This window comes from Pezoporus flaviventris, unplaced genomic scaffold (assembly GCF_033815535.1).
Source record: "Pezoporus flaviventris isolate CSIRO_AGI_PZ_B2104156 unplaced genomic scaffold, CSIRO_AGI_Pfla_v1 ptg000007l, whole genome shotgun sequence".
Taxonomy (NCBI): Eukaryota; Metazoa; Chordata; class Aves; order Psittaciformes; family Psittacidae; genus Pezoporus; species Pezoporus flaviventris.
Window position 1 is genome coordinate 3,771,176 of NW_026892555.1, and position 23,600 is coordinate 3,794,775.

The following is a 23,600-nucleotide window of genomic DNA, read 5'->3' on the forward strand; positions in this document are numbered from 1 at the left end:
TTATAATCAGTCCCATAACTTAGTTTGTGATCATTTGAATTGTTTCCATGAACCACTCTTTAGTGAATACACATCTTTGTACTGCTTCTGCCATCTTGAGAGTATATTTACTTACTGATACACTACATTTAATTCAAGCTATATTGGGCAGAAATGTGCACAAGAAAGGTGAGGGGGAGAAGGATAAAAAGGATCATATTTGGTGTTTTCTAGGTCTGCCTAAAATAACCTTACTAGAAATAGTAGGGAAATCTTTCCTTTAAATAAACCTCTGACCCATTTTGTGTAAAGTATTTGAGGACATTGTATAAGGTACATTCAGCATAAAAACTAACTTTGAAGGCAGTGTTACGTTAAAAAAAGAATGGTTGTATTTCAGGATTGGTAAGTAAAGCCTAAAAAAAGCAGTTACGTACTCGTATTGCTTTAACAGCATCCCCAAATGCTACCATTTACATCCAAGTTGTTTTGTGACTCTAAAACTAAATCGAGGTTTGAAGTGATTGAAAGACATGCTGTGATAATAGCATGCATATATTCACTAAGACAGTTTAAACTGCTTTGTAAGTTTTAAACTGCTTTTCCCTATGCAAGGGAATATAAGATTGGTTTTTTTCATGTGTGTATGATTCATATATTCCCTGAAGAAAGTCTTGTATCTGGGTAACTTTTACTACAAGATCAGAAAGAGCAATGATTACTAAGCAATTAATAAATATTATTACTTGAAATAATGAATAAGACTCTAGGGGAGAGAAATCTAACACTTATTTCCTTTCTTCTGTGTGTCTGATATGTTTGGCTAAAGGATATGACAGTACTTCAGCCTTGATTTTCACTCTTAATCTAAACAATTTTTAGGCACCAGAGGGCAATGTTGGGCAAATATTGCTGATTCCTGCTATTCAGCAAACGGCGATATTGAAAATGTCTTTCCGTCATTGTAGATCTGTCATTGTCTTTTTAAACTTATTTGTGTGGGTTAAGTTTTAAGGGTAAGTATCTTGATTTCAGTTTATATCTGGAACTCAGAAGCCTAATTGAGGTTTATATTGGATTTTGTCCATTTCAGTGAGTTTTTATTTTTTCGTAATACCTTTACTTTAAAAACTTAAAGTTCTTCTGAATACTAAAAGTCTTACGATGAAAGAAGTGAATGTTCTATTCTCTTTTATGGGATAATAAGTTTGAAGCTGTTTTATTTCTAGTCCAGGCATAGTTTGTGCTTAGTGTAGGTGTTTTGGCATTTGCATTGCATTTGTTCTATAGAAAATCTCTTCGTTTTCATGGGTTTTGTTGTTGAAGAATAGACTGAGAATGCATTCTTAATGCATTGTGAGAAAAATACCCTGTGCTGAGGACTTACTTTGCTTTAGCAGTTACCTGTGATCAATATGCTGTTATTGTGATCACCATGATCCAAGGGTGTCATTTTGATATCATTTCAGGGGTTAGGGAACCATATACACTGAAGATAGCATTTTCTTTTTCCTTGACTGTTACTAAAGCATTTTAATACCATCAATTTTAATACTCTTAATAGTAACTCTTCCTTCTTGTCCATAAACAGATTCATGTTTTGGGTGATAGTACTCCAGATGCATTCACGTGCCTTTTTGTCTATTACAATCTCTCTTTATCTTGATTTTTGTCTGCTGTTAGTACGCTCCTCTTAAACGCTTTGGCAATGAAGGTGCTTTCTGTGACACGTGGGTTGCAGTCACTGATTCTCCTGAGCCTTGACCATTAGCCTTTAAAATATTACCATTGATTTAATTTTTCTCAGGTCATTTCCCTGTTTTATTTCCTTTCATGGTTGTGATCTTTAGTTTCTCCAGTTTCTCTGATCCATTCCAAGCCTCAGTTCCCTGCAGTAAGTAAGGGAGCTCATAGCTGTCATAGCTCAAACCTTTTAGCTGGGCAGTAAGGTTTTGACTGGCACCTTTGGGGTCAGATGGCAGCCTGTATATGTGCACATATGGCTACTTTAGATGCACTTCCTGAGGCTGTGCTGGTTTATAGCCACCCTTCAAATTATTTTTTCCTTTACAGGACCCTAAAGGGCTTTCAGGGCAATGTCTTCCCATGCACCCCCTCAGTTCAGTTTGATAATGGAGGATGGGGGACCAATTCTTACTAAGTAAGAGCACAAGACTGATTATACTGCAAGAAGTGAAATGGTTGTATATAAATATGTGTCCTGACATCCAGCTTGATTAAGATGTGAAGCAGAGGAGTAAGGACATAGGAGAAATCTACCTCACTGCTTCCCTGTCCCCCTTCCTGAAGGAAAACTGGGCTAATTAGGGCCATGTCTTAATGAGGAGCTTCCCATATTTGAGAAAAGTGACCTGACTGTGGTTTCACAATGGCATTGTAAGTAGTGTTTTGTATATGTTTGTAGGCGCTTGATAGACTGGCTAATTTGGGGAATTGGCTAGTAACGGAAAAATAATGATGTGTATTGCTTGTTTCAGGATAAGTCCAATGCAGTATTAGGAGAAAGTTTGAACTGGAAGGGCTTTCCAGTTTAACCACTGCATTAAATTACCTGATCCTCTCTTAGACACTACCACTGAGGGACATTCTAAAACTCCCTAGATAAACATACTGGGAATGTTTAATGTGGAGTTGGCTCTATTTCAGAGTAGGTAGGTGGATTAGATAATATTCAGAGGTCCCTATCAATTTATCATATTTACATTTGCTATAGCTGATACTGAATAAGACATTGGAGGGGTTTGTTTTTGTCATTGTTTTCTTTGTAGGACTTTTAAGTAGTTGCATGGAAGTGTTTAGTTGAGGTGAATCCTGAATAATTCAAATATATTTGGATATTTGGCCAAGTGATAGCTCAGTGCTTTTGGGACTGAAATATTCTGACAAAGCCTTCTGTACCTGTTTTCACAGTGAGTTGTGGAGAGCGTATAGGGTCACCTTTGTTTATGTTCTGAGATTTGCTTCAGCTGCAGCAAAAGCAGAATGATTATGAAGAAGACTGCGGCTAAGTCAGTATTAATGTGAATGTTCCCCCGATTTCTGTGGGGTGAATCTCATGGAAGGATTCATGTTCAGTCACATACTATCAGTTTTGTTTCATCATATCCAGTATTAATTTGTATTGGCTAGTTATTACAATAATTATTTTAACCTCCTTATTCTGAATCGTTCCAGCCAGTATTGATGTTTGATTCCCACTATCCAAAATATAAGCAAATATGTAAGTAAGGTCATAGGTACAGTTAAGCACAGGTACAAACTGTCACCATACAGACTGTATCACTCATTCTTTTTACTGCGCTTGGATATAAATAGTTATTAGTTTTTCTTACTTCATTCCCACCTCAGATCCTGAAACACATTCCACAGTTGAATACAAATCTTGCCCTGATTCTAGATGTATGCTTCAGTCACTGGAACTTAAAAGCCAAAGTAACTGCTATGAGCAAATGGGAATAAATCGTAAAAGTTTGGGTGATGTAGTGCAAGGCATTAAAATAGAAGTACATATCATAAAAAGATAAGTGTACAGCATACATGGATTAATCTGTGTAATATGACCTCTTCCAGGGTCTCCTGACAACAGGAGTAGAATTTGAATCTCTTCCTGCGGCTCTTTCTCTACCTGCAGAATCTGGTCTCTACCCGGTTACTCTTGTTGGTGTTCCTCAAACTACTGGGCAGATCACTGTCAATGGTAAGGGGTGTCTTCAGTCATTCTTTTTCTATCAAAACAACTGCGTGTTTTACATCTCTGTGGATTACATAAATTAGTACACCACATATATATTTATCACTAAGTTCTCCTCACTGAGTTAAAGCAAAACCAAAAAAAGACATGTTTTCTATACGAGACTTCATTAAAAACATGGCCTGATAAGATGCTTGCTTGCAACAGCAGTAATGAACACATACTTACAATATCTCGTGTATGAGAAGAAAAGGGTAATGAACACAAACTCCCCTTTATTAACACTTTCATTTGGAAAGCTTCTGAGGAGGATTACTTGAACCTTTTCATAAGAAAGCAGAAGATAATCTTGCAGTTGGTTTTTCTTAATTAACCATGTTCATGTAAGATGACAAGTTTTTGCAGATTGTTTCTGTAGGAACAATTTAGCCGATGCGTGCGGTGTGCTGCAGTTGAGATATCGTGTCATTAATAAGCCTAAATAAAATGGTGTTTGTAGTAAGTAAAGAGAATTAAAGAGCTTTTGTAGAAGATGAGCCGATCAGTCTCCTTGAAAAGGAGATATATGTGAAGATGATAGAGTCAACATGTACTAGGACTGAATCATCTTAACAACATGAAATTTTAGATTCCTGGAATAAAGAGTTACAGGGAAAAAAGCATTTTGATAAAGCTAAACACCAGAAGAAGAAGGCTTTGAACTTGAAGAAACACTGTGCTAACAGATTTTTACTTAAGTGCTTTTCTGTCTACTCATAAAACGATTCTTCATATTATTTCTTTTCTTTTTCCAGAAACTGTTTCGGTGAATACAGAATAGAATCAAAGCATTCAGAACATTTGTGCTGTAGTTGTCTGCTTTTAGTTCCACGTACTTAAAATATATTGCAAGTAGAGGAGTTGATTTCTGTACTTGGTGGCTGTTTGTATGGCAGTGTATCAAAGTTTCCTACAGATAGAGCATATATATATTGTCTGGTAAGGAATTGGAGTGCAGGTGCTTTCCTTCTACAGTTAATGTTTTAGAGGGTCAGCTGTGGTCTTCTATGGCAGGTGTGTAGATTTATAGAATGGTTTGGGTTCTGCTACACCAGGTTGCCCCATTCAGTCTGGCCTTGAACACTGCCAGAGATGCGGCAGCCACAGCTTCTCTGGGCACCCTGTGCTAGTGCCTCAGCACCCTCACTATAAAGAACTTCTTTCTGTTATCTAATCTAAATCTCTCTTTCAGTTTAAAGCCATTCCCCTCTGTCCTATGCTCATGTGCCATAGTAAAAAGTTCCTCTCCAGCTTTCTTTTGACCTCTCAAGTTACTGGAAGCTGCTCTGAGGTTTCCTCAGAACCTTCTCCAGGCTGAATCAGCCGAGCTCTTTCAGCCTGGCTCCAGAGCAGAGCAGATCCAGCCCTCGCAGCATCTCTGTGGCCTCCTCTGGACTTGCTCCAACAGCTCCACGTCCTTTTTATGTTGGGGGGGCCCCAGAGCTGTATGCAGAGATGCAAGGCGGTCTGAGAGCAGAATAGAGAGTGCGAATTACCTCCTTGGACCTGCTGGTCCAGCTCCTTTTGATGCAGCCCAGGCTTTCTGGGCTGATATCTCTGTGTGGGTGTGCATATATGTATGCATGTATACTTCTTTTTTTAACTAAATGATTTCCTTTAGCATTCTTTTAGATTCTGGATACAGTTGAGACTCTTTCCTATAAACAGTTTTTGGAGGATGTAGGGAACTACATCACTGAAGGCTAACAAGTTTTAAGTACACACATGGATTAGGTGGTGTTGTTTATATAAAATCTTCATCTCTATACCTTGTGTTGTCATGGGAGTTTTAAGGTTTTGTTTGTTTTTTATCTTACATCTCACAGATATGAAGCCATACATGACTGTTGTTTGTATGTTGTCATGTAATTATAAATGTTGTTTAGGAGGTTTGAAAACCTTTTGTGTACTTTTGTGTCCTGAGAAGGTTTTCTTGTAGAGAAGGTGATGATTTGAGCAGCAGAAATATTGGCAAGATCTGACTGGTAAGCTCAGTACTTTTAGACCTTTCAGAATACAGAAATACTCACAGCATACTGTTTTCTTCTAAAAATCAGGTTACCACACTTCAGTTTTTGGTGTCTTCAGTGACTGCCTTCTGGACAATCTGCCAGGAGTCAAGACCAATGGTTGTACTGTTGAAGTCGTTCCATCTTTGCCAAGGCTGCAGATCAGTACCTCCCTTCCAAGGTGAGAAACTGAATTCAAGGTTGATTTTATCTGGTCCTGTTTAAGCATTAGTCACATACTGATTAAAACCTCTTTTGTCTGAATATATAATCAGTGCTTTAGTAAAATAAGACACAGACTGTATCCCTGCTATTTACTTTAGGATATAAATCTGAGTTTTTTGTTTTACTGGCTAAAACCTTGTGATTTCAGAGAAAATATTTTGAGATTTAATCAACTGAGGGATGATTAAACCATATTGTAAAACTGTGTAATGGTCATTCATTGTTAAAATCATACTTCTAAAGGAATGAATCTTTTAAAGGGGAAACAATCAGAAAATCTTGAAGAGGTAATCCATGGAGTTGTGTAGGTTGGAAAGGGTGCCTCTGGAGGTCATCTGGTCTGGGATCTGGCTTGCAGCAGGAATGGCATTCAGAAGTGCTATAACTGAAATGTTAGATCAGGTTACCCAGTTCACAATCTAGTTAAGTTTTTATTGTTTCCATGGATGGGGTTTCCCTCACCTCTGTGTGAAATCAGTTCCAATGTCTGACCACATTCAGAAGAGTAAAAATCACCCCCTCTTCTCCAAACTGAACCAACCCAGCACTTTGAACCTGTCCTTGTGTGTCATGTGCTCTTGCCTCCTCATCGTATTGATAACCCTCTTCTTGACTTGCTCCAATATATCAATGTTTCCATTGTTCGGAAGGGGCCCAGACTTGATACCATACTACAGAAACAATATGTTTAAGAGGTACAGGCCTATACACTCATCAAAAAGGACACAGAAGTAGAGTGGGGTTTCATGCAGGTTATTTTGAAGAATGTGGCTGACTAATTCCAGGATTTTAGAGAGGGCTGGTAAGACACTGATTCAGTTCATGTTTTGGAACTGTTCAAGTTTCCAGAGCATTTGTGTGTTAGGCTGCACACTGATGACTGTATCTGAGTCTTGCCATCCAGCTACCATTTTAGAAAGTGTTTTAGAAATACAGACTTTCAGGTTTGTTTGTTTGGGTTTTTTATTTTTTCATTTATTTTTAATTTTCCTTTTATGTATGGTTTAGTCAGTAAAGCAAAGGAACCAGTTTGGTTCTCATTTTTCCATACTGAATTCTACTTTGCTGCTGGGGAATGGCCTGTGTTGGTTGTATTACAGAGATATAAAAGGAATACCCTGATGAAGACAGCAAAATAATAAAACACTGCAGTTAAGTTACATGTTGGTAAATTCCCTAGAAAAGTTCTGCTAGACATGGAGTCTGTGTGGTTTAGCTGTAATCAGAATTAATACTGGATAGTTAAAGTTGCACTTCTAAAAGACATGGTAAAGAAATGAAACAAAGAATATTCTTCATTTGCAGACAGCAGGATAAAATCTGAATCCGATTTCTTGCGTCTTTGCCCAGAGAGATGGTAGATGCACCAGACCTGGAGACATCCAATGCCAGGCTGGATGTGGTTCTGAGCAACCTGATGTAGTTGAAGATGTCCCTGCTCATTGCAGGGGGTAGGACTAGATGAACTTTGAAGGTCTCTTCCAACCTAAACTATCCTGTGATCCTATGATCTTGCTGGTTTGCTTTACATCTACATTTCCATTGACACCCATCTTGCCAACATTTGATGTTGACCTCTGTTCTTGAGAGGGTCATTTCCTGACCCAGCACATTAGTTTTTAGAGCTGATGGTCTTTGGAACCTTCATCTGAAGCTGAGCTGCCTTTTCTTAATTTTTCACCAAGTTTATGTATTTTTGAAGTATTTCAGATAACCTTGATCATGCCTTGTTTCTTTGTAGATAAAACTGCTCGTAAGTAGGAAAAAGTTTGTTTGAAAGGCCAAAGATATCTGTTTGTAATTTCTTCAACAGTTGATTGATCTGATGGTAATTTTTGGGTATAGTTGTATTGGTAAGAATAATTCCAGGCCTTTCTAAGCATACCATAATGTCTTGTTAGAACTGGAAAATCTTTTTTTATTGATCTGTGCTATGGAAGGTCAATTTAATATGCTTAATTTAGCAGAAACTGTAATGAAGCTTGCTGTGGGTTGAGACTGTTAGTATATATTTTCATCATTCTACTTATACATAAATTTGTATGTATCGTATACATATAGTACATAAAAATATGACGCTACTTAGTAAAACAGTTTTGATGGAAAAGCCTATAAAGTAAGAAAATTGAGGGAAGAAAATGCAAAACTATAAATTAAAGAAGTAGTTCTAATATGGATGAGCTTAGACAAATATCGATCATTTTCACAAGAACCAGAAGGTTTTCAGCCAGTGTGCCAGGTATTATAGGTTGCTTTCTTGATGAGTCCTTTCTAATATACTGGAATAATGGTGCAATACTGTGTGCCCCATCTCTTACCATTGCATACCAGTAGTCCTCTCCACTGGATCCTCTGTCTCCCCTTCGTAATGCCTCAGCTATCACACCAGTCCTGTGTTTCTTTTAGTACATGTGCTTGTTACTACTATCTGTATAAAAGTATGGTTGTGCCAAACAGAGGTAACAGAAATAAAGCGATAGGTGTAGCCACCAGGTCAAAAGAAAAAACTGCTGCTACAGCAGTGGTAAAGTCAAAGTGAAGTTGCAGGTGGGTCAGGACAAGTTCTGAACAGTCATAGAATCAGACTAGTTTGGATTGGAAAGGATATTTAAGGATCATCTAAAGATCATCTGCACAGCAGGGACTGTTTTTCACTAGAGCAGGTTACTCCAGGCCCCTTCTAACCTGACCTCGAACATTGCCAGGGATGGGGCAGCCACAGCTTCTCTGGGCAGTGTATTGCCGCACACACAGGGAAGAACGTCCTCCTAACATCCAATCTTAATCTCCCCTCTGTCTGTTTAAAGCCATTCCCCCTTGTCCTGCCACTGCAAGCCTCAATTAAAAGGTTTCTGTGATTCTTATAAACCCCCTTTAAATATTGAAAGGCTTCAATAAGGTCTCGCGAGAGGCTTTTCTTCTCCAGGCTGAGCCAGCCCAGCTCTCAGCCTGGCTCTAGAACAGAGCTGCTCCAGCCCTTGCAGCATGTTCATGGCCTCCTCTGGGCTTGCTCCAACAGCTCCACATCCTTCTTCTGTTAGGGGCACTGTTGCTGTACACAGTACTCCAGCTGGGGTCTCATGAGAGTGAAATGGAGGGGGAGAATCATCTCCCTCAGCCTCCTGGTCACACTTCTTCTGGATGCAGCCCGGGACATGGTTGGCTTTCCAGGCTGCAAGTGCACATCGCTGGCTAATACCTAATTCTTCATCTACCGTTATACCAGTGACAAGCCTCAGTCCTGAGATCTTGCAAGTCCAGAGCAAAGCTGAAACAAGGTATATAAGAATTAGGATGTCTTTTTAATTTTAAGAAGGTTCATTACAGAAAAGAATGCAGAAGCTGAATTTGCTTGGGCTCACATTTCACATGTACATGTATAAAGTAACTGAAGGTACCATTTGTTTGGTTTGTTAGTTTGAAATTCCTCGATGCTTTTGTCTAAATCTAAAGGGAGAAAAGAAATTCCAAATGCCCAAGCTTCAGAGTGCTGCAGTGATAATGGTACATGACAGTAAATTTTCAATGATCAAAAAATGCTTGGTTTATGTACTTGTTACAGGTTCATTCTAAAAGACAAATCTGCTCTTGTTTGTGGATGCTGCTTACATTGTGCTGAGGAAGGATAGGATCGAAAGGAAGGGTAGCAGAAATACCTGCTGAAAGAAGTAACTGAACCTGGGATTACTAACAGATTTATTGGTCATTAATCTCAGTAGCTTTTGCCCTTGTATCCTTGATGCCTTCTGACCACATTGCATAAGCATGAAAAATACAGTCCGAAACTGAACCCCTGCCCATCTGTCTTGTTTTGCAACCCTTCTTTCCCTCATTCGTGTTCTGTTGAGTTCATTTATATTCACTCTTTCACCTTTCACACTGTGAATTTCTTCCATGATCCGTTCCCATAAGGTTTCTGCCCTCTACTCTCCACTAAACTGCATTCTCCCAACTCCCACATTAATTCTCCTAGCAAAGGTCAATTCTCCTTTATCCATGATGCGTTGTCATAGTGCTGTGGATATCTGCTCTTTCAATAATTGATTGGTTTGACACATTTGTTACATTCAAATTAAATCCTTCATAATCATTTAAATAGATTCTCGTGGTTCTGAAGCTTTAGATACCCATGCGTTTTCTCTAGCATGTGCAACTCGTAGAATAATTTTTTTCTTTACAGTATATTTCTCTACTAAGTATGTCTTACCTCATGTGTTTGGTACTGTTATCATTCCTTAAGAAAAGTTTGCGTGAACAGCTGCACGAGACAATGTTGTGGATCTGTCATTAGAGAGTCCCAGACTAGTTTGGGTTGGAAAGAACCTTTAAGCTCATCCAGTTCCAACCCCTGCCACGGGCAGGGACACCTTCCACTAGAGCAGGTTGCTCCAAGCCCCTGTGTCCAACCTGGCCTTGAGCACTGCCAGGGATGGGGCAGCCACAGCTTCTCTGGGCACCCTGTGCCAGTGCCTCAGCACCCTCACAGGGAAGAGCTTCTGCCTAAGAGCTCATCTCAGTCTCCTCTCTGGCAGGTTAAAGCCATTCCCCCTTTTCCTGTCCCTACATTCTCTTATTAAAAAGTCCCTAAGCCATCATATGTTGGTGGAGTTTGGGAGTGCCTAACAATGTAAGAATATGTATCCTCATTTGTGAGTGAGTACAAAGGTTTCATCTTCTGAGAGTTCTTCTGGCAGCTGACTGCATTCTTACTTTTGTAGTTTTAATGGGCTGATCAGAGCACAGTATGGACTTTCAGGGTCTTGCAGAGGACTTTCCACCTGGCTTAAAACTTAAAATTTTCCATGGGTTAAAACTTAAAGACGGGTTAAAACTTAAACAGGGGAAGTTTAGGTTGGTTATAAGGAAGAAGTTCTTTACTGTAAGGGTGGTGAGGCACTGGAGTGGGTTGCCCAGGGAGGTTGGAAATGCTCCATCCCTGGCAGTGTTCAAGGCCAGGTTGGATGAAGCCTTGGGTGACATGGTCTAGTGTGAGGTGTCCCTGCCCATGGCAGGGGGGTTGGAACTGGATGATCTTAAGGTCCTTTCCAAGCCTAGCTATTCTGTGATTCTATGGTTTTTTCAATGTAGTGCTCAACTTCATATTCTCCTCATGGATACTCATTGTTACTCTATAGTGTTCAGTCACTAGGTAGATCAGATACCACTTCTGTCACGTTTGCTTATTCCAATGATCTGGTTTTCTTTTCTTCTCTTTTCCCTTTCTTACTTTTCTTCTGTTTTCAGCAATTTTAAACTAGCTTTCACAGCCAGGAATACATATTTTATATTGTTTGAAATTTGACTTGTCTTACCCATACATTATTAACTTTTGCTCTCAATGGGTATAAAAATGATCCTGGCTAAAATGAGAATGGGAAATTGTATCTAATATCTTCAAGATTGGAGTGCAGTAGTTTCTGAGTCTTCAAGGAATAGTTAATAGAATACATACAGTAATATGGAATATATGTATTTTAAATATATAGTAATATTTGTAGTAAATACTAACTTGGACAGGCTTTTAACTTTCTAATCATAATATTTTGTTCATGTGTCATATTTTATAGGTCTGCTCATACACTTCAGCCTCCTTCAGGGGATGAAATCTCTACTACTGTGTCTGTCCAGCTGTATAATGGAGAGGCCCAGCAGCTTATCATTAAGTTAGAAAATATTGGAACAGAACCACTGGAGAAACTAGAGGTCACAGCAAAAACAATCAACACCAAGGGTGTGTATGCTGATTATGCTTCTATATAATAATGATCACTTTTTCTCTGGTGAAAGAGGGGCTAGTTGAGTTGTACTTTTTAGGTCAGTTTAGAATACATACTGTAATTCGTGTTATGGAACTGGAATCATTTAGTTTGATTTTATTGCAGGAATATAGAAATGAAAGAGAATGGAAGAAAATAGAATGAAAATGAAAGAAGCTGTAGAACCATTTGTGTGTCAAAGGCTATCACCTGCTTTTGAAAATCTAGAATTCATTTTAATGTTACTTAGGAAAATAAAATCCTGAGGCATTAACTAGCCAAAGGCAGCAATCTTGGGTCTGAATATACTTAATATACATAAATATACTCCTTATGTCTAAATATACTGATTAGTTAATTAAATAAACTACCATTAGCAGTAATGTCTTATTTGAGGAAGCTGAAGTAAATAAGCCTACTTCTCTGTCACTCAGTGAACAAGAAGAAAAGAATTGGGTAAAAGACTTTAAAAAAACAGGGCAATGAATGAAATAAGCTATTGTGAGTTAAATGCTTAATTGAAGGTATGGAAGAAATATAGTGCTGAAATGCTCTGTATATATTAGTATTAAAAAGTAGTCTGATGGGTGAACCTTGCTTTTGTTTTGTGATCTGTTTTATCGGTTTTGGGGGGCATCCTCTGGGGCATTGTTCCAAAAATGATTATGAACAGAAGCACTGCAGATGACAAGCAAGATAATCTTTATTGACAATAGAAATACCTTATTTTATTGCAGATTTTGTTCTCTCAGTGACAGAGTATTAAAATGCAGTGCGATACCTGGTGATTTTTGTTCATTTCAGTGTTTGAGCTCATGACTTTTTTTTAGCAGAGTATCTTCTTCTCTTTAACCTGAGAGAATCGGTTGCCAATCATTTAAGAATAGATTTCTGCCTGAGACTTGTTACCAGGAATGATTTGAGAAGCTGAAATGTATGATGACTTACTGTTCTTATTTCAGTAAATCAACATGTTCCTACTGTGCTTGGTGCTGTATGTATCTAACAGACCAAGTACAGCACAAACATTGAATGGTGAATTTGATGAAATAAAATGTATTGAGTGGTGGTGTACATGGGCCTCTGGATCAGATGCTCATCAGATTCTTAGTACGTAACATTACACAATTAATTGGGTCAGGGCTTTGAAAAAGTGACTTGTCAACTTGAAACCCATCATCGCTCAGTTACAACTTTTGTTAAAAACAATAGGGAAAGAGAAGAGTCGATATATGCAGCTATGAGTTCAGTAAAACCTTAATTTTACTTAATCCTTCATTTTCTTTTGCTGTAGAAAATGTTTACAGTGAAACCTGTTTGAGTATTTGACAGACTCTTAGATGTTAAGTGTGATAATTCCCTTTATCAGAAAAAGGAAAACTAATGATGACTGAGTTTTTCTGGTCATGCATATTTCTTAAATCACCATTTTGGAGAACCTTGCCATCAAATCCATAGAATAATGGATGTCTACATGGGCAAGGACCTCTGGAAATAGTTTTAAATCGTGTCCTTGTGAAGGCAGAAGTTTACATCAGGTTATCCAGAGTCCTGTCCGGTAGAATCTTCAGCTTCTCGTATTGTTTCACAAAAACAAATGTACCCCTATATTTGGAAGTGTATGATTGAGATGCCCCTTGTCATCAGAGGAAAATGCATACTTAAGTATGACTGTTTATATCTCTCTGTGCTGTGGGCATGATGTAAAGCGCTGGAATACTGTGGCAAAAGAGCTACATTAAGCATGTTATTTCAAATGGGATTGCATATAGGCCTTGCAAAGGGTGGACCTTTGCCTTCTTGGCAAATGGGCTCTCTTCCATTTTAATTATTATTGTAAATTGATACAAATGCCTAAGGATGGACTCATGATGTATGTTATGTGTGACATGAGATTCTGGTGATGAATGGGGAGGGGAGCTAAAGATTTGTCATGTCAGCAGCTCAGTTTAGTCAGTACTATGTGCATGGAAATAATGTGCTTATGACATTAAATAGTAATTAATAGTAATACAAACTCTTGATATTATATATCAAGTTGAAAGCATATGCAGACACTTACGAACTTGTCTGTAGTGTGTTAAAAAGTTCTATTGGATGTTCTTTACTACTTCTCAGCTGCAATGTGCCTGTGATTTAAGCTGCTGAGGGCCTCCTTGAAAGCTGTTAGGCATCTTTGTCTGCCATGACCACAGCTTGCCTGTCAACCTGGGAGCCTGTGAGAAGTTGTCTAGTTTTAGCCAAATGCAGAGTTTTCAGTCATCCTTTATGTCACCTGATTTGCTTTGGGTTTTTCAGCCTTGGCAGTTGCTTATAAAACTTTTGTACCTGCTGCACGGCTGCCTATCTGACTTCCATTTCCTTTCCTTCTGTTTCTGGGGCCATCTTTGAGCACAAAGATGGATGCTGTAAAAGGCAAACATTCTCTGGATGGGATTAGCTGTTGCAGTGCAGTGACCTTTGTTATGTTAGCTATAGCCAGTCACTTCTCTTGAGGAAGCCCACTTCTCTGGCACTGTTTTCAATGGTGTCTTGTGAATGAGAACCTCCGGAGATCAGGCTTTGAAACTTGCCCTTCCTTACTTCCTCTCTCTTTCAGGTGCACCTCTTTAGTGCTTTTTCCACTCAGGCCCTCAGATAAATGACCAGAAATTGCAGCTCACCCTGTGCGGCTCATAAAGGACATCACAGGGTTTTTGAGTCCTTCAGCAGCCATGTGTCACGGAACAGATCCCGAGGCAAATCAGTAAAAAGGACTTGTCATGCTGGCACAATAAACACATCTGTCATGTCTTTTAATGTCTCGTTGCACGACCCTGTCTACCAGGCTGTGGTGTCTGTAGGTTGGACGTCACATGTATACTGTCAAGGTCAACTCTGTCACCTTGCATTGTCCTTCACTAGATCACATAGTCTAATGCTTTATTTAGAATGATGACGTGCAAGGCTGAATGCTTTTCATAGACTCATAGAATGGTTTGGGTTGGATGGGACCTTAAAGCTCATCCCGTTCCAGCCCCCTTCCACCAGAGCAGGTTGCTCCAAGCCCCATCAGCCTGGCCTTGAACACTTCCAGGGACAGGGCAGCCACAGCTTCTCTGGGCACCCTGTGCCAGCACCTCAGCACCCTCACAGGGAAGAACTTCCTTGTATCTAGTCTAAATGTTCTGTCAGTTTAAAGCCGTTCCTCTTTGTCCTGTCACTACGTGCCCTTGTAAAAAGTCTCATCCTTTGTTTCCAGTCTAGGTCTCAGTTGTGGGGTGCACTCTAAAAGCTTTGATAACCCAAGCGTTTGATCTACTCAGGCAAATAGAATGTGGGTATTTTCAAACTTGAACCCCTAAGATGCGTGCCAGGCATTCTTACAGCTGCACAGGTTGTTAGGCTCTAGTACTGAGCACCAGCTGCACAGGCTGAATGAACTCAGACGATGAAGAAAAACCTTGGTGATCTTTCTTAGAAGTGGTTGACATCTGGATTTTCAACATAGAGAAATAAATTCACCTGTCTCGCTGTATTCTTCCCATGGTCTTGGAACACATCTGCTTGTGGCCTCAGCTGTTTAACTGTGCCAGACCACAAGTAAAAACCTACTCTGGGTCCAGGTAGCCCATTTTTAGGAACTGTGGCTACCCTGGAATAGATCTGTTTATCTTCTTTTTTGCCAAACAAAACCATCTATAGTCTTTCAAATTGGGAACGTTCCATAGAGAGTTGTGAATGCAGGCAGGCTTTTCTCCAGTTAGTCCAGATGTCCTTGTGAAGGCAGGACCACAAGAACTGTTAGTATTTCAGCCCCAGTCTAGCTGCCGTGGATTTACTATCTCTGTTTCTCAGCTCAAGTCTTTTCCCTGCCCACACTGGCTGATTGGGATCATGTTTTTTGTATGATTCTTACTATGTTTTCCACTCATAAATATCAAATGGTTCATTATTTTAGATCTGGTTTTCCCCTCTTTTTAGGAATACTTGCTAATTGCCTAGCGGGAGCTCTGCTAGATATGCTTACTTTGGAAAGAACATAACAAATCCAACAAGTTCATTTCTATCTATCAGGTCTGAATTCGCAATACTCTGGATTGTCTCCATAATTCAAAAGATGTTGTTTGTCCCCAGTATAAAAGTAAAATTAATAACAATATTTGTATGCTGCCTATGAGCTAATGAACTACTTAGTGCTTTTAACCTTGTAATTCTAGTGTGCACACCCCCCAGTTTCTGATCAGAAACAAAAGGTAGCAGTTACTCTGCAGTGCTAAATACACAGTGTTAATTTTTACTAGGATTTCATACACTGAGGGAAGTTAAGAGGTATGAATGCCAGTGCCTTTGCATTCAGAACTTGTAGTTATTTTGACGTCCTGTGTTCTGTGCTAGGAATATTGATTTCAGTTGGTGAGGCATCAAGAATCAGATGCACGGATGACCATGGAAGTCTGAAGAGCTTTATTACCATGAAGCACGTCAGATTTCTGTCTTCAGGTGTCTGATCATAATTGCATTTAGTGTACTTTGTGCATATTGAATTCCGAGATGTGGAGTACTCTGGTCTCATCCTTCCGTGCTGCTAGATGGAAGCTGCTCTTGCATTTATATTCCTTTTTTAGCTGCTTGTCTTGAGAAGCAGCATTGTTCTGGTTGTTCCACCCAAACTTCACCTTTCAGCGGTAGTCACTAGGTTCTTCTTTCCACACAGTTTCTTTTTTGTCCTTACTTTTAAAATCCTCCCCCCCAGTTTTCCGAGTAAACCTCCAGGCTCAACTGCATCTTTTTATCCTCCTGTGGTCTTCTCTGCAGGTTTGCATTTGTCAGGAATCTACAAATACGCTCATAACACTATTCTGCATATATACGGTTTCTTGGATGCTTTAAGTTCAGTTTGCAGTTTGAGGCTATCTGCAGATCATAATGCTGTGGTTAACGGAGGAATCGGTCCCGTCCTTCATCTTCACCCACAGAAAGACAAAGACATAAGAATTTAACTGTGATTCCAGTGCTAATGGTCCATCTAGCTCAATACTCACTAGGGGATGCTGCTTAGGGAGAGCATGCAAGTCTTGCCACTGTTGTTTCTGTTGTGCTTGCTCAGCATGTAGATATATGCATACATACTCTTTTAATTATCCTCTGAGGACTTGGCCATGAATTTGTCTATCCCATTCTGAAGCTGCTGGTACTGCTCACCTCTGCAGTCTCCTGTAGCAACAGATTCCGGAAGTCCACTACCAGATGGGTAGGAAAGTGCTGTATCTGTTTTAATCTGATTTCCTCCTAGTTTTATCAAGTGTTCCCAGTTCTCATACCAGGGAACTTAGTGAACAGCAGTTCTGCATTCACTTTATATGCCATCTTTGTAAAGTTTATAATCTGCAGCCATCTTCTGCTCAGCCTTTCAAACTGAAGGGTCTGTGCTCACATGGCAGCTGCTCCACACCTCCATCATTTCAGTTACCGTTCTTTGGACTGTCTCTAGTTCTAGTATATCCTCCATGCAGTACAGAGATCAAATCTGCAAGCGTTTAGGATGTGAGTGCACAAAGTTTTTATACAGTGGGGAACTGCTTCCCCCTTTGACTTGGTCCAATTATTCTTCCTGAAGATGACCTGGGTTTTTTTCTTGCTTGGCTTGGTTTGGTGTGTTCTGATGCTGCTCACTAAGCTGATGATTCGTGGTGATTCCATGAGTCAATGATGACTCCAGTTTCTTCGTGGAGCTGCAGTTGCCAGATCCAAGTTCAACATACTGGGCACAGCTTGCTCTTCCCCCTCCTCCCAGATTGTATTATTTTACCTTTATGTATGTTGAAGTCCTATATTTTTCCAACGCGCTCGATTTCATGAGGTCCGTTTGAGTTTCCTGTTTATGACAGTACTGCTTCTCTAAATGAGGTTGAGAACTGTTCAAGATGATCTCTCTGGAAATTAATCTGATCAAGTGGCTGATGCAATTTATAGAACAATTTAATGCTGATACATTTTCTTTTTTTGGCAGACCTTAAAATCTGTTAACTCAAAGTTAGGGTTAAGGATTACCCAGAGTTAGATTCTGGGTAAGCTCTTCTATTTGTTACAATTACAGTGATTCGATATCAAGTAAAATAATAAAAGAGGTTAATAATTTAAACTCTACACTAACAGGCCCTTGTAACTTGTTTGCTAAACACCAGTTTTGGACTGTAGAAACCACTGAATGCAAACATGCCTCAAGTAAGACTGTTTCCCACTGAACTGAAAGGTTTGAAGCCCCATGCCATAGTATAGAAGCTGTTTCCTATGAGGGTGATAGACACTGACACAGGTTGCCCAGAGAAGCTGTGGCTGCCCCATCCCTGGCAGTGTTCAAGGTCAGGTTGGACAGGGCTTGGAGCAAGCTGCTCTAGTAGAGGGTGTCCCTGCCTGTGGGAGAGGATTGGAACTGGATGAGCTGTAAGATCCCTTTGAACCCAGACTGTTCTGATTCCATGACTCTAAAATTTACTCTGATGATGGTTACTGAACAAGCTGAAATAAACGTTATTAAACTACAAACCAATGTCTGATAAATATAAATTAGATTTTTCTCTACAGCTTAACTGATAGCTCAGATATTCAGATCTTGTCTTGTAATTGTAGGTGTTAAATTTGAGATGATCCGCAAGGGCTGTTCTCACATGGAAAGTGTTTTCAGTTACAATACCTTCAAAAAAATCCCCTACTTAATGAAAGTACATTTCAGAAACAATTTGTTTATTAAACTGAAGATACACTCGAGTGCTTGGGAGATGTCATTCTTCTTTGCTTACACTGAGGAAAAACATCCCTTTGGCATATTATGTTCTTATGTATCAGGAAAAGGGGATAGAGATTGGCATTCTTGCTAAACTGCTTCTTTTCTTGAAAACAGAAGAAAATCAGAACACTGATAGGGTTACAACTAACTTATTAGAGGTGACTTTAAGAATACAATTGCTAGGGTGATATTTTTATTCTTGCCTCATCTTTGTTATAAAGATGTCTATAATATTGATTTGATGTGAAAAAGCACAAGGCAGCAATTGATGGTCTGTGAGAAAAAGTTGTTTTAGACACAAAGGACTTATTCTTTCTTAGGTAGAAGTCAATGGAAAAATATTCACTGTTTTCCCCTTCTTTAGATGCGGTTGTTTCTGTGCCAAGCAACCAAGTTTGAACTGGAATTCTGTTTTAAAGACCCTTAATTCTAGACTGTGGTTGTTGAGGCAATATTCCCTCCCTGTTTTCACATGTAAGGATCATAGATGAGGCCTTGGAAAGCCTCTGAAATGCCGATACACTAACTCGCTCTTACATACAGTAGCCTGGTGTGAAGTGGAGATGAGCTGCGTGACTTTCAGTGGTCGCTGTGTTACAAAAAACAGAGCTCAAATGGTGTTTCATTGAGCCTCTAGAAGAATTCTTCAGTGTACTTTGGAGTGGTATGCATTGCTATTCACGTGAATGAATAAATATAATATTAGGATTCTCCCAGTCAAACCATCATGTTTATTTTGTGTATTACAGACTTTTCTTCAGTGTTTAGCATTGTATGGTGCTACAGATGTTAATGAATTTATGGAAGTAGTTGGGAAACAAAGCCCATAAACCAGTTGCTCATTCATGCTTCCCCCAGCAGGGGGAGGGAAGTGAATCAGAAGGACAAAAGTGCCAAAACTCACAGCTAGAGATAAAGGTTGTTTAATAAGCAAAGAGGAAATAAAAACCAAAACAAAATGACATTTTTGGCATGGAATCGTAGCATCGCAGGATGGTTTGTGTTGGAAGGGACCTTAAAGCTCATCCAGTTCCATGGGCAGGGACACCTTCCACTAGAGCAGGTTGCTCCAAGCCCCTGTGTCCAATCTGGCCTTGAACACTGCCAGGGATGGGGCAGCCACAGCTTCTCTGGGCAGCCTGAGCCAACTCACAGTGCAAGGTGAGTGGGAACAGAGGAGGCCTTAATGGCATGCAGGTGCTACAGGAATAGCCAAAAAAGCTGGTGAATTATCAACCGCGTTCTAGTCACAAATCCAAAACACATCACTGGGCAGGCTGCAGTGAAGAAAATTAACTCCATCTCATCCAGACACTCTACAGTGGATTTCCTACCTCAGGATTATTCACAAAGTGTAGAAAAGAAATAAGACATTAGCAGATACTTCTTGTGCCTATTTAGTATCAGAAGTAAGGTGAATCCAGGAAGAAGTCACAGTGTGATTGTATCATTCTAATCCATAACAACTATTTCTGTTATCTAAAAAGTAAAGATTTCTCTTGCATAAAGTTCACAGAATATCACTGTTTGATTGCTTTTGCTGAAGGATACTAAAATTTCTGTCCCTCTAGCTTTTTGCATGCTTCATAATTTGATATAAGACATAACTAATTTGCCCTTCTTCCTGAAGCAGACATAACCTTTTGCTCCTCTTTATTTCAAGATGGATCTTTCAGTGTTACTGGAGCACTAAGGAGACTGAATAACTGGATAAATTATCTCAATGCATTGATGAACAGTAAATATTAGGGTTATTTCCCTCAAGTTATCTTCTGGCATGTTAGGCTTAGGAGAGAGGTTAATTATTACAGATGCCTTATCTCATATGGACCAATGATAAATCGTTTATCAAACAAATATCTTTTAACACAAACTAATTCTATTTGGTCTTGTATACTTCATGCTTCTCAGTTTTCATAGAATCACAGAATCATAGAATAGTTAGTGTTGGAAAGGACCTTAAGATCATCCAGTTCCAAGACCCCTGCCATGGCCAGGGACACCTCACACTAAACCATCTCACCCAAGGCTCTGTCCAGCCCGCCTTGAACAGTGCCAGGGATGGAGCATTAACAAGTTCCCTGAGCAACCCATTCCAGTGCCTCACCACCCTTACAAGAAAGAACTTCTTCCTTATATCCAACCTGAATTTCCCCTGTTTAAGTTTGAACCCATCACCCCTTGTCCTATCACTACAGTCCCTAATGAAGAGTCCCTCCCCAGCATCCCTATAGGCCCCCCTCAGATACTGGAAGGCTGCTGTGAGGTCTCCATGCAGCCTTCTCTTCTCCAGGCTGAACAGCCCCAACTTTCTCAGCCCATCTCCATACGGGAGGTGCTCCAGCCCCCTGATCATCCTTGTGGCCCTTCTCTGGACTTGTTCCAACAGTTCCATGTCCTTTTTATGTTGAGGACACCAGAACTGCACACAGTACTCCAGGAGAGGTCTCACGAGAGCAGAGTAGAGGGGCAGGATCCCCTCCTTTGGCCTGCTGGTCACGCTCCTTTTGATGCAGGCCAGGGTTGCCCTGACCCAGCTGTAGGACCTTGCACTTGTCATGGTTAAACCTCATGAAGTTGGCATCTGCCCACCTCACAAGTGTGTCGAGGTCCCTCTGGATGGCATTCCTTCCCTCCAGCGTATCAACCGAACCACACAGCTTGGTGTCATCGGCAAACTTGCTGAGGGCGCACTCAATACCACTGTCCATGTCAGCGACAAAGGTGTTGAACAAGACCGGTCCCAACACCGATCTCTGAGGGTCACCACTCGTTACTGTTTTCCAGCTGGACATTGAGCCATTGACCACAACTCTTTGAGAAAGGAGTTTATGTTATTAAGAAACTGAAAGAGACAGTGGTCTTTCCAGCCTTCTCCTTGCTCAAGAAGTAACTAATGGTATTAGAGGTGCTTCAGAATTTAAACTTATTCACTTTGGTGTAGTATTTTGATGAAATTTTGTTCGCATTCAAGTGACATTTCCTGTGTTGAAGTCTGTATGATTCAGAGCTATATGAACTTTTACGTCCCTTGCTGATTGTCTTTAAAGTGTATATTTAATGTTGCCTATTGTGCAATATTTCTTTTTTCTGGTAGTGGTAGTCTTCACTTAAATTTGTATTTTAAGCTTAGTGATCTGTATACTTCCAGGTCAGCGTCAGGAGCTTCTCTGATATCTTTCTAGTGTTGCATTCATTTTTAATGCCCTAATTTTAAACATTTTACAGTTAAACAGTAAATGCCACACAAGTTAATACTCTACAAGAGTTATAAACTTAAACTGCCTTAACACAGGTTATGCTTCTGACATAATTACTTCTTTCAATACAGAGAAGCTGTATGGAGACTTCTTGACTTGGAAGCTAGAAGATATGCTCTCCCAGTTTCCTCTAAAACCTGGAAAGATTGCAACACTCACTGTGACCATTAAAGTGAAGCTGGACTTTTCAGGCCAAGAAAACCTTCTGCAAGATCTCAGTGATGGTAAGTTTGTAATTTTTTCTTGCTGCAAGAGCTGTATGTACTCATAAGAAAGCCTTACCCAATAGTGCTGTTTGGTTTAAAATACAGTATTGATGTGGCTGTGTGTTTTCATATTTTTGTCTTGTAACCCAAAGACAATTCCTCAGTGAGCTGTAGGGATTAAAGACTGAATCGTTGTGACAGCTCTGTGCATGACAGTTTGACCAAACAGACCATGATGAGACCTTGCCCTGGTATCTTCTTAAATCTTTCTTGATGGACAGTGTTTTTGGTGTTTAGCATAGAATAGTTAGGGTTGGAAAGGACCTTAAGATCACCTAGTTCCAACCCCCCTGTCATGGGCAGGGACCCCCATGGTATCCTTATCTTATGAAGATAAAAATAGTTTGCAAACACCAGTGAGCTTTAAAGAGAAATAATATGAAGTTGATTATTTAGTTATTTAAGATTATAGAATTAGTAATTGTGATTGACTGCAGTTTTGCAAGAAGTGACATACTGAAATGTCCCAACACAAGAGGACCTTGCTTGAGCAAGTCCAGAGGAGGCCATGAACATGCTCTGATGGCTGGAACATCTCTTCTATGGAGACAGGCTGAAACAGCTGGGCTTGTTCAGCCTGGAGAAGAGAAGGCTCCAGGGAGACCTTAGAGCAGCTCCCAGTGCCTAAAGGGGCCAGTGAGAAAGCTGGAGAGGGGCTTTTTACAAGGGCAGATAAGGATGGGACAAGGGGAACGGGTTTAACCTGCCAGAGGGGAGATTTAGATTAGACATTAGGCAGAAGCTCTTTCCTGTGAGGGTGCTGAGGCGCTGGCACAGGGTGCCCAGAGAAGCTGTGGCTGCCCCATCCCTGGCAGTGTTCAAGGCCAGGTTGGACACAGGGGCTTGGAGCAACCTGCTCTAGTGGAAGGTGTCCCTGCCTGTGGCAGGGTCTTGGAACTGGATGAGCCTTAAGGTTACTTCCAACTCAAGCCATTCTAGGAGACTACATTTGTAGAGCAAAATGTCGTAATATCTGTACTGAAAGAAAGTTTCATCTGCTTAAAATCATTGTTTCTTTTGATAAAAAGCCCCCACAATGTTTGCTTGTATTAGAATTATCTGGAATTACGAGTACCAGATACTTGTAATGAAGATTTCCTTTTTATAACAAACACACAGTCTCACTGGAGTAATTGCTATACTCTGTATTTTTTCAATTGCATGATATATTTACACTGATTGGATTAACTTGACAAAACAAGATATTCCTGTATTGAAGTATCATTATTATTTGGCCTGTTTCCCAGGATCCAGTTGCAGGTATGCTTATCACTATCATTAATCCTTAAAAATAAATGTTTCCGCTGTAAAAAAAAATACAGCAAAATTCTTTGCATAGCTTACTGAAGTGGAATAGGAGTGATTTCTGTGAGTCATCTTGTAAATGCATTTAGACAGAAATTGTATTAATTGTTAGTAAATATTTTAAATCTCCCTGGTGTAAAATACAGAAACTAGATAAAGTATTTGTGGATTTAATGGCACAAAACCCAGTGTGGCTGCACTAAGATATACTTTAGAACTTACTGGAAAAGCTGATGATGAAGAAGTCCATACTGGGATATCAGTGTGCAAACACAGCTGC

General features: G+C 39.8%; 1 protein-coding gene across 5 annotated transcripts in view; it reads left to right on the forward strand.

Moving 5' to 3' along the window:
• Window positions 1–23,600, forward strand: part of TRAPPC9 (trafficking protein particle complex subunit 9) — a 495,602-nt gene that overhangs the window by 62,372 nt on the left and 409,630 nt on the right. For all 5 annotated transcript variants that reach the window (XM_061447664.1, XM_061447665.1, XM_061447668.1 and 2 more), the window contains 4 exons: window positions 3,571–3,697; window positions 5,788–5,920; window positions 11,532–11,695; window positions 21,821–21,973. In XM_061447664.1, the coding sequence (XP_061303648.1) occupies window positions 3,571–3,697; window positions 5,788–5,920; window positions 11,532–11,695; window positions 21,821–21,973 (577 nt within the window). The remainder of the gene's footprint in view (window positions 1–3,570; window positions 3,698–5,787; window positions 5,921–11,531; window positions 11,696–21,820; window positions 21,974–23,600) is intronic.